This window comes from Stylophora pistillata, chromosome 9, assembly GCF_964205215.1.
Source record: "Stylophora pistillata chromosome 9, jaStyPist1.2, whole genome shotgun sequence".
NCBI classification, from domain to species: Eukaryota; Metazoa; Cnidaria; class Anthozoa; order Scleractinia; family Pocilloporidae; genus Stylophora; species Stylophora pistillata.
The window spans coordinates 32,450,056-32,461,410 of NC_142527.1; the positions used below are offsets into that span (position 1 = coordinate 32,450,056).

General features: G+C 39.2%; 2 protein-coding genes and 1 pseudogene across 3 annotated transcripts in view; 1 reads left to right on the forward strand and 2 right to left on the reverse strand.

Moving 5' to 3' along the window:
- Window positions 1-724, reverse strand: part of LOC148724334 (substance-K receptor-like) — a 1,862-nt pseudogene extending 1,138 nt beyond the window's left edge.
- The window catches only part of LOC148724333 (uncharacterized), a 13,308-nt gene extending 4,917 nt beyond the window's left edge, over window positions 1-8,391 (forward strand). The window contains exons 1-2 of one of the 2 annotated variants that reach the window (XR_015991349.1): window positions 6,956-7,369; window positions 7,491-8,391. Coding sequence is in view for 1 of the 2 variants with exons in the window: in XM_088732104.1 (XP_088588230.1) it covers window positions 7,491-7,599 (109 nt within the window). In the remaining variant the exon portion in view is untranslated. Of the gene's footprint in view, window positions 1-6,955; window positions 7,370-7,490 lie in introns of those variants that run through there. The other variant, XM_088732104.1, reaches the window with a different exon arrangement.
- On the reverse strand, window positions 2,202-6,667 carry LOC148724335 (uncharacterized). Its single transcript, XM_088732088.1, has 3 exons — window positions 6,219-6,667; window positions 3,679-4,210; window positions 2,202-3,340 (listed from the first exon to the last, which is right to left on the reverse strand). The coding sequence occupies exons 2-3, from the start codon at window positions 4,178-4,180 to the stop codon at window positions 2,766-2,768; spliced, it is 1,077 nt and encodes a 358-aa protein (XP_088588214.1). The 5' UTR covers window positions 4,181-4,210; window positions 6,219-6,667; the 3' UTR covers window positions 2,202-2,765.
- Window positions 8,392-11,355: the final 2,964 nt, after the last annotated feature.

Below are 11,355 nucleotides of genomic sequence, written 5' to 3' on the forward strand. Positions count from 1 at the left end.
GCAGCGGTGCTGAAGCGACGGCCGATCATCGTCGATCTGTCAGATCTTGTTAACCACGTGATATTTGACGAGCTTCGACGGCGGTTGTAAGTCCTGCTAAAACCCATATCATCCGGGATAATAGCGGAACATGTCCAAGCCGCTTTGAACCCTTCCCGATATTTCCGATGAAATAAAGCGTATAAATATGGGTTTATGGCCAATTTTGCATGTCCCAAGAACAGCGAAGTGAAATAAAAGCTCATGGAGGAGTCAAAACAGGGTATTCTATCAGAGGCGAAGTAAACTATAAACAGGTACACGTGAAGAGGCAGCCAACATACACAGAATAGAGTTATAAGCTTTTGACGACTTTTTTTCTCAATGTGCGCGTTCTGATCTCGTCTCGGCTCGAACGAAAACCCGGAATTTGCCTTTTCCATAGTTTAGAGACAATAAATGAATACATGAAGAGCATTGTAAGTGACGGAAAGACGTACAATGTCATGAACAGCACCAAGGTGTAGTCCTTTGCCGCAGTTTGGGGGTTAAAAGCGGGGGCCTAAACTTCGATACACTTCTCGTACCCTTGGGGCCCAACTACGACCCTTTGCGCGTACAGAAAAGGAGCCATTACTGCCAGCGAAGTCCCCCAGGTGACACCGAGCATGAATCAGGTTGCAAAGAACGATGGTCGTCTTCGAAATGGGAAGATGATAGCCCAGAAACGATCGAAACGTCAGCTAAGGATGAATTTGACAAGTCAGCTGGATTTATTTAGAACAATGAAAAGAGAACCATTTTCATTCAAATTTCAGATCTAGAATAATATATATGGATTATGGTTAAAACTCGAAAATTATATGGCTTTAGCAGAATCCACGCACTGGCGGCAAACAAGCTAAGTACAATTTATGTTCATCGCGCAAATTCGTGGAATCTTAGCAGACCGACCTAAACTGAGAGGATTTGGTCTCTGGCCGTCAGCGCACATGATCGCTCTGGGTATAATTTGGCGCCAGTGAGTCTGCTATCGATGTAAGGCTTCATTTGTAAATCATTAATGTTTGGCAGACCTACGTGCGTCAGATGATCTGGCTACCCCATCAACAGAACCATATGTATGCTCAGCTTGTAAACATGGCAATGAAAAAAGAGTTAGTTACACAGAGAAAGTCTTACGTAAATTCGATTTCTGGAAATATTTCGTACACGAGAAACTAAAAATCTCGCGATCTTAAAAGTTAATTACAACAGCACAACTTTAGGAGAAGAATTAATGGTGGGTCGAAGAAAGTTCGGCAACCTCACTGGCTATAGATCCAATATATCGACTATTGTAATCAGAGCTTAATGATCATAAGAAAGAAGAACAAGAAGGAAAAATTTTGAAAGAAAATATTATACTGCGAATGGGACTTCTGCAAATTGATAAGAAATTTACTAACGCAGTCCTTATGGACGCCTTAAAAGTACGTTAAAAACAATAGTTGCTAAATGAAACAGAAAAACAGGAAGGCCGATAACTTGCATCTGTCTTTATGAACAATACGACTTCAAAAATAACAAATTCATCAAGGAGAAAAATATTTCCCAGGTATAGATTACTTGACAGCCGTGACACACGTCAAAGAAAATAAGCGATGAAACTTTTATCGAAAGGGGTAAACTTTCAAGTGTTCCAACACTGTTTTCTGGCGTTTGTTTGAGAACATGCGGTGACTAAATCTCGTTTTCGAGCTGTTCGATGCAAACTCAACTATGTATTGATAGTTTCCATTTTGCGCAAAAAGTATGTTTGGTATTTTCCGCGAACGAACCTTATTTGTTATGGATGTATGAATATGAAAGTGAGAAACAGCAGATACGTGATTAGTGCGTTTTTGAAGAAGAAAACTAAATCATAGAAACACTTTGAATACGACATTTTCAATAATAAGCAATTACATTTCCGTATGCCAAATGATGACGTTCAACTAATGCCAAAAAAAAAAAACAAGGCGCCCACTTAAAAGAACAACAGACCGTTTGTCAAAACATATCAATCTCGACCATCCCTCGCCATTCGCGTTCCTTTTCAGTTTTAATTCTTTCCATTTTAAAAATTTTGTTCTGATATCAAGTATGTCTTTTAATGTTCCCTTTAGATAAAAGAAGTTTGGAATGTCTCACAGAAACTAATGAAAAATATTGTAAGATGCAGTTGATTAATAGTCAATGGATCGCTTTACTCTTTCTTAATCATGTTTAATTAGCTGCTTGATAATCAAGTTGAGTTAACCGGGAAATAATCAATGCTTACCTTGATGAATTTTATTCACAGTATTGCCTTACATGAGCTAAAACAGGAACGGATGTGTAGTGTTTGTTCCTATTGGATAAATGCATTAGCCATTACATAATCTTGATTCTATTGTTTAGCACACCCTTAACCGCAGTCACGTGATTGTCCATATATCTATCTTTGTATATTAAGTTCATCAGTATTCTAATGAAGCAGTTGTGTAGAGCACTTGGTCTGTACACGCGCAACTCTATAGTGGTATAACGAACCTTAATACACAACAGGTTACATCTTCTTAAATATCTAATTAATCAGCAGTATTTAGGCTCCGCGGTGCGGATCACACACTCATAACTATGTCAAAGCTTTTCATCAGATACGTAGGTCATATGGTCAAATTACAGTGTTTAGTGAAAAAAAAAAAAAAAAACCGAGCCATTAAGAACGGTGTTGTATAACAAGCGTTACTTTCGGTCGAAGTTTTTATCCAGAACGGTTAGGATTAGTGACCAGACAGGACGTGCGCTAACAACACAGGCAGTAAGAAGGACAGATACGTGAAGACCAATCCTGTTGCGTCTCCTTTAGTCTTTGTATTCTCTGGCTGCTGGACTTCTATACCTGTTCCGGTTGTCTGGCAACTGCCTCCCTCACAATCGCGTTTACACTTACTTCCGTTGCAGTCCAACAAACAATTTCCACCAGGACAGGACATAATGCACATGTCTGAGCCCGTCTCACAATGCATCTTACAGTTTCCTTCAGTGCAGGTCTGATGACACTCCTTTGCCTTACATCTCATGTTGGTGCAGTCTTTTTCGCAGACCTGGCTGCAGTTACCTTGGTCAGCAGTGCACTTGAAATGAGCGCATTTGCCTCCCAAGCAATCACTTTTGCAGTTTTTCGCTGTGCACTTGATATCGCAGGCTCCTTTTGCACAGGTTTGTTGACAAATTTCAGAATCGCTGTTCATGCAATCCAAGTTGCAGTTGCCTCCGATGCAGTTACTTTCACACTTTGAAGCTTCGCACTGCATTTTGCAAGGCCCCTTACAACTCTGTGTACAGTCCTTGGTGCCTATAAGACATAAAAATTGAAATTTGTTAAGTTTTAGGTTGTTCCCAGATATCCCTTTCGAATGCACTAAAATCTGAACTATGGGGAGAACTAACAGCAAGTTAAGTTCTACACTAAGTTTGCATGCGACGAGCGGCCTGTTTACTCCCAGGATCAGCAATGTCAAAAGCCACCTCTACTCATTTGTGGCTCTCTTATTTCTTTTCCGTTTTACCATTTTTTTCTTGTTTCTCAGAATTGATATTGCGTAAGTGGCATAAATTGAGGGTTTTATGTCATTCAACAAATCTGCGCAAGTTTCTTTTATATAAAGAGTTACCCAACGATTAAGGACATACCTTTGGAGCACCCCAGCCCACATCTCTCCCCGTCGCAGCTTTGCCCACAGCTTTTAGCCTCACACTTCACATCTGAGCAATTCTCGGCGCAATTTTGGACAACTGTGCCTGCACCGCTGGCGAGTAAAGCACAGTGCCCCTTCTCGCAGTGCTGGTTACACTTTGATGTTACAGTGCAGTTCACCAGAGAGCAGTTTCCAAGGCATGTCTGAGTGCAATCGTCGCCGGAACATTCAATTGAATCACACTTTCCTGACAGGCACCGCTGATAGCAGCTGGAAGAGCTGCAGCTGATATTGGAGCAGGGTTCCACAACGCAAACCTGGTCACACTGAGAATAGCCCGCAGTATTCCCGCACTGGAGGTCACACTTTCCTTTCAGGCAGATTTGGGATCGGATCGAATTCGATATCTGTTCGCAGGAACCCACTTGTCCACTGATGAGTTGGAATCCGGCAAACAGGATCAGAATTAGCAATGCTGATTGCGAGCTTATATTCATCGTGCACGAGAAAGGTCAAGACTACTTGATCTGGTAACACAAAAAACAAATGAATTAAAAATCAGTTGTGAGAAAATCGATTCGCACAATATTCGATTTTGCTATCCAAACAAATATGTCGGCCCACTCGCATTTATTCTTCTTTCTGACTTTCTTTCTTTCTTTTTTCTTTCTTTTTTTTTTATCCCTCAAGACCTATCATTTACATAAACTTGTTTACGTACATACACTAAAAGACGAAAAGCAAAGCCTACCGAAATATGATGGACAACCTACTTTGAGATGATTTTTCCTTTTTGTAGTCTTTTAAGATTTTCGCGTGATTTCCCAGAAGCAATCTAAAACAATAATTACCTGATAACCGTGTGATAATTTCACTGCGAAATAATCCCATGAACACGATCGTAGTCAGAAACAATTTTAATTTACAGGAAAGGTCGCTATTCATCTGCTGTCTTCTTGGAAGTCGGATATTGACGAAGTTTATCAAGTACCTATTGTTTTAATTTGCATTATCTGTAAAAACATCATCCGAAATGCTTTAGATAAGCTTGATTGTTTGTTGCCATGATCTGTTCTCGATCTGCAGTGCTCATTTTGATATGGTGCAAAAATGTTTAGGATGAAGGAATTGTTTGATCACTGTTCCCGCGAATATAACAACCTGCTCACAGAAAGTTGTGCAAAGGCCAATGCAGAATATTTGCATAAAGTTGTTTACATACAGACGCCAACGCAGACAGAAAAAAAAGCTAACTTTTCATTTTCAAACTACGGCTGGTGAATTTTCAAACATCGGCACTTTTCACTTTCGTAATTTTGTAATTCTCTTCATTGGTCAGATGGACTGTGCATATTCTGCGTTGCAGGTAAAAAAAGGCCGCGGAGTAGAATTCAAAGAATTTTTCGATAGCATGGTTGAGGAGACAAATTTTCTTCGGGACAAAGTTTACAAAGAGCTGGCAGGTTAACATTGATAATAAATCCTACAGTAACGTTTGTTGCTGATGCAGGGTCTGAATAGGGCGTAATATTGAAACACTGCATTGTGAGTTTGCCGGAGATTCAAGTTAAAATCGAAAGAGAAAGTTGCGTCTCTGCAGCTGGCATGACTTGCGTGATGGGTTTCTTAAAAAAAAAGAACTTTTCAAAGCCGGCTTAACGGTTCATCTTTTATCAGAGATGTCTCTTGAATTTTAGTCTTGTCAGTACGACTCTAGTACGCCTGAGAAACAAAATTATCCTCAAAATCTGAACTTTTAGTGCAAAATAAAGCAACTTGAAAGATTTTCCAGTCTTTCTGACAAGACCACTGGGGCTGTTATTCCTTGCTCAATTAGTCTGATCAGTTTCGCTTTCGAATTCCTGAGAATCTAATTAAGAGCTGCCACGAAAGCACTTTTTAGTTTCACGGGGTATAGTGATGTATATGATCATTTCCCTCTTGAAATGGTATAATTCCCAGAGGAAAACTTGTTGTAAAAAGTCTAACAGAAGGAACTGCGTAACGAGGGGATATCCAAAACGATCGCATCGAAAGTGTGCCACCGACACTTAGATTTTATTTAGGGTCCATACTCAACAAGTTCCGCTTAGGTTACGCTCAGTTTAGGCCACTTTACTCGGAGTCATGGTTAGCGGTGTTTGATCTGCTTTGTCTCTCGAAAGTGCATACTTCGCAGTGGAAATAAAAGGTTGCAGTAAAACGCATAGAGATGAATTCGGCAATAAGTGAACTTCGAAGGCATGCGTTTTCGTCGCATTGACCGGCCGCGGTCGTTCATCACTAAACACATTCGGTAATCCGCGCGAGCAAAACCACTACTTATCGCCTTAGTTCCTCTCAGGAATGACAAATGAAGCACAGAAGCAGTGCTAATGTAGGAATACCGTCTCTGATTTGATGGCTAAATACTAAAGTTTGGAGTCAGTCAAATTAATCTATAAGTGCATGCTTCGTCATGGACTACACGGTGAACTACTTTCAGTTTTGATGTTTCGGCTTAATTTTTCAGCTTTATGTTCGCTATGAACTCACCTGTAGTTTTGTCGGTACGGAAACTTAGATCTGTAAAGCTGTACCCTCAAGGAAGCTGCTTAGTACACCGTGCCACCAACTAAGAAAGCTTTCACACTGTACAACAGACTAATATAGGCGCGTAATACCCTTGGATCAGTCACTTATTAAAAGTAGCTCAATGGTTTTGATAGGTTGTTTTTCACTCGAAACAGTTTCCCGGAAAACCAACTTCCGCAATATACTTATAACGCGTAGCTCATCTGCGAAGGGTCTTCGAAAGAACGCTTAAGATCAGTTAAGGTGGCTGGTACCAGTTTTCATCATTTTGATGGTTTGTAACTTTGAAAGAATATAACAAAAAGACTGACCAAGGCCAGTTGAACACTTTCATAGGGTTGAATTATATGATCATTGGTTGAGATACAATGAAATATATGAAGTTCACTCGAAACAATTTCCCGGAAAACCAACTTCCGCAATATACTTACAACGCGTAGCTCATCTGCGAAAGGTCTTCGAAAGAACGCTTAATATCAGTTAAGGTGTCATTCCGTCACTAGAAGTTTTCATGGCAACGCTTTCATAGGCTTATTCATTAACATTACACTTCCGGGAAGATTGATGTCGTGGCCTTCCTTGGTCACGTGTAGGGGGATCCCCGTGACTATAAAGTATGCATATATATCGTTTCCGTGAAGCTGTAATAAACTTGTTAGGACGGGATGTTCAGTTGCCAAGCAGGTTTTGCTACTGATTTTCGAACTGTCACCACTCTATTCTTTCGTTGCGAGTGACGAAAGCTTACAAACTGCAGTTTTACAGTTTCTTTTTGTTTCACTGGGTTCCTCTTGCTAATATTATGATTCTTTTCCTGGAAAAAGCGGAATTTCTTGAATGAATGTCACAGTATGACAAGAAAGAGAAAGAATGATTAGTTTGATACTCATTCAACTTTCCTTATGTTAAAAGGATGAAATAATAAATTATGCCTATCGAAAATCATTTGATTGCCTCGTACAGACGGAATAAAACCAAGCGGAAAAAAACTCACCGCTTTATTTCTGGTGCAGTGTTAAACATAAACTCATTGTGACCTTTTTTTCTGAGAATGTTTACGACATCATCCTGCCGATGACATATTTATCAAAGCAAAGAGCGGAGCAAATGAGGTTGACAGCTGTGCTTTGTTTCTTGGAACAGTTTTACCCTGGCAGATTATAATTATACAATTCCACTCTCAAAAACACCCGCACGAAACTGAACGTAATCGTGTGATATTCGTTATTTTAGGCTGGTTTATGCGAACGTCTGCAGTTCCCTTGCATTGAAATTCAGCGAAAGTGTTAGAGGAATTCTGAGGAAGAGTTTCACAACAAAAGACATTCTGCAAGAGAGGTGAGATTGCACGAAACGACTGAACTAAACGAAGATGGAGACGTGGTCCAACAAGGAAACAATGTTCTTTAATCCAGAAACTGGGAAGCTGTCTCCAGTTAAAACCGACGACAAAGCCGTTGCAGTATCCATGGCTGCTGACGGATTCTTTTTTTACATTACCATCATGAAAGGGTCTGCTGGTCTGTATCATTTGGATCAACTCAGTCAGCTTGTTCAGAGCGTTGTGGCGAATAAGTAGTAAAAGGAACTAAACATGCGTGTATGACTTATCATCTTGACATAATTGTTATCAGAATGGTACGAATGTGTTTTTAATTTTCAGCGGAGTAGTTTGTACGATTTTAGAGAAAGTGTTGTCTATTGAAATTGTTTCATTTAGGAAACTGTTTACGAGTAAGTAGGGATGACGTACACGTACACGCAGAGTAATCTACGATAAAAAGGCTCATATAGAGCTTCTGAATAATAGCACAGTGTACAGCACCAACACAGTCGATAATTCTAGATAGATATGAGCGTTTGGATTGTTTGTCATTAAAGATCTCGAGCCGCAGAACTGAAGCTTAAGTTAAGTTAAAAGCCGAAGATCTCAAATAAAATCCTGCTCACTAAACTGATGTCAGGTAACTTTTCTAAAATATTAATCAATTTTCAGTTTGTTATTCAATTTGAACGTATTTACTGCCTAGGCTTAGTTGTCGTGATGTCATGATCTATTTTGTAAAATATGAAAGTCAGGGTTGACAATTAATATGCGAAAGCTCTTTTGGAATAAACTCGTTGTAAACATGCACACATTGCCATGAATTCACGAAATTTGTATTATTACATTATTTTTTTACGAGTAATCTTGCGGAAAATTTAGCTTCGATAAATTTCGCAGGCAAAGAATACTTTCAAGATTCAGAATCTTTTGTTGAGGATCCTCAGAAGAAATGAAAATATTTGGGAGACTGTAATCGACTTACGAAATCTAAAAAAAGGAAAACTTACTGGTGAACAAACAAGTCAGTATTATTAAGCATGAAAATATCCTTACTTTTAAGTGTTTTCCTGGGAATGCTTGGAAACCTTGTCGCTAAAACTAGAGGGTAATACAGATGAAGTTGGTCGTTGATTGTGTGTTTTCTTGGAATATTTTAACAACTGGATCCTAGGTGAGTGTTTGACATGCAGTTAAACCTACGAATACATTTCTACGAAATGACACGTTCGTCATTGACAATCTGCTCTTTGAAGATTTTTTCATGGAAACCTTATGTTTTGACTAAAATGAAAAAGAGATCAAGGAGAGAAAATCTGAAAAATATGAAATGACACAGGGTAGAACAGTTTTCAAAACTGAGAACTAGTTTATCTCTAGGACTGTCCTGAACAAGAAAGGGGAGGTCAACCGGCAAGTAATGGCGAGATAGCGAGAGCTGACGAGAGGTGCATGGCTGTTCGGTGCTCTAGCGATGACTGCGGCGGGGTGATGTTCTAAATTTGGAGTTCTTTGAGTCTCTTCTTTTTAATAAGATGGCACTGTGATAATGTCTAGGAATGAGGTCACCAATTGTCTGTAATGAAAGTATCAAAACCGGTAACTCGAGAACTTTCCCATTCTTAGAAACGGCGTCACGTCAAGCTGATCAGACACGATAAACACATTCCCAGCAATTCTGGAAATTGTGTCGTGTTTTTTCCCCGCATGCTAAAGGCTCCTAAACAAAAATATTGCCTTAGTTGCTTCTTACTGCGCAGAGATATCCGTATAGTGCTCGACGGATAATGGTGGTTGATGCAATCAGTGTGACAATTTGTTCCTGCTTTTCTTGGAACTGTTAGAATTCATTACACGATTATAAAAAACAAAAAACTAAAACGAACAAAACAAAGCAAAAGAAAAATACGCTACCATAGAAATAAGAGCTGTTGTTCTAAGCTTTCTGCTCAAAGTGGTCCTTCAGTATATGCATATCTATATATACATATATATTTATATATAAAGTGTGACTTGATTTTCGTAGAACAGTGCTCAATACATAGAAGTAGAGCGAAGTATATATTGTGGGAGGAAAAAGACAAGTAAACTACAAGTTCATCCCTACAAGCCTGTTTCGTGGTCGCCCACTCATCAGGGGATTTAATGAGAATAAACTTTACCATTGCTTATATACAATATAATTTGCGTGATCTAACTAGTCTAATTTATGCAGCGCGAAATAGACATTTTAGTTGTTGCGTAGGAGGGCTTTGCTTCTGTGGCGGCATGAAGACACGAGTTCATTACGTTTGTTTAGTGTTGATAGTTCGGGCCGGCAGATGATTAGGAATTTTTCTTTGAGGCAGAGGTTACATCTTTTAGTTGAGCTGTTATACGGTGAGTGCGATGAGAGAATGCGCCAGGAAATAAAGTGATCGATGTTGTTGTCTTTGAGGGTCCAGATGTGCTTGCTGAGTTCGGTAGAGTTTCTGTGTTTAGCGTGGCGGAATGATGCGGTGTGGTTTCTGTATCTTGTTTTGAAGTCATTCTCTGTGAGTCCGATGTACGTTTCTGTCGTGTTGTTGTCTTTGCGTGTAACCGAGGCTTGGTAGATTACTGATGGTTGCAGGCAGTTTCCGTCGAGCGGGCATGTGTTCTTTTGTCGGCAGTTGCATGTCTTGTTGTTATCAATGGTAGTGGCGGTGGCGGCGGTGGCGGCGGTGTCATCAGCTATAACAGCTCAACTAAAAGATGTAACCTCTGCCTCAAAGAAAAATTCCTAATCATCTGCCGGCCCGAACTATCAACACTAAACAAACGTAATGAACTCGTGTCTTCATGCCGCCACAGAAGCAAAGCCCTCCTACGCAACAACTAAACTGTCTATTTCGCGCTGCATAAATTAGACTAGTTAGATCATGCAAATTATATTGCATATAAGCAATGGTAAAGTTTATTCTCATTAAATCCCCTGATGAGTGGGCGACCACGAAACAGGCTTGTAGGGATGAACTTGTAGTTTACTTGTCTTTTTCCTCCCACAATATATATATATATATATGTAACAAGTTAAAAGGCCTCGAGCCAACAGTGACGCCGCGCCAGAAGGATCCAAAAGGATTCACAGTCCAAACCTCGATAAATAATAGGAAAAATATTGTAGTACACGAGGACGGACAACTTCGAGCTAAGAAAGACATATACTCAAATAAAAAGTCTAAGAAAGTTTAATAAAAACGTTTCGGTCCGAGACCTTCATCAGTTGTAATACAATGACTTACAAATTCCTTAACTAGATTTATATAGGGCGTAATGACACATATAAACAAAAACAGTAATTACTACGCGAAAAATTATCACAATAAAAAGAAATGGAAAAATTGTCGAATCCACTGAAAATGTTAAGGAACCAGCGTTGACTTGAAAGGCGAGAATTGTACTAAAATTTCCAATTAACGCTGAGACTGGGACCTTTGATGCCCGCCCAATTTGAAAAAATTCTCCGCATTAATTATATTTTATTCTTTTTTTGGAGTGAAATTCCTGGTGCTTTTTATTTGAGTATATGTCTTTCTTAGCTCGAAGTTGCCCGTCCTCGTGTAATACAATATTTTATATATATATATATATATATATAGATATATAGAAAGTTTAAAAAATTGCGAGGATGGACAACTTATGACGTAAAAAGTATAAAAAATTTTAATTAAAAACGTTTCGGTCAGAGACCTTCAGTTATTTCTGAAGAAGGTCTCTGACCGAAACGTTTTTATTAAAATTTTTTATATTTTC

Excerpts from the sequence above, each read along its gene's own strand:
- LOC148724335 (XM_088732088.1), bottom strand. The coding sequence starts at position 4,180 with ATGAATATAAGCTCGCAATCAGCATTGCTAATTCTGATCCTGTTTGCC. Across the intron at positions 3,341-3,678 it reads TGGGCTGGGGTGCTCCAAAG|GCACCAAGGACTGTACACAG; the intron begins GTATGTCCTTAA and ends TATGTCTTATAG.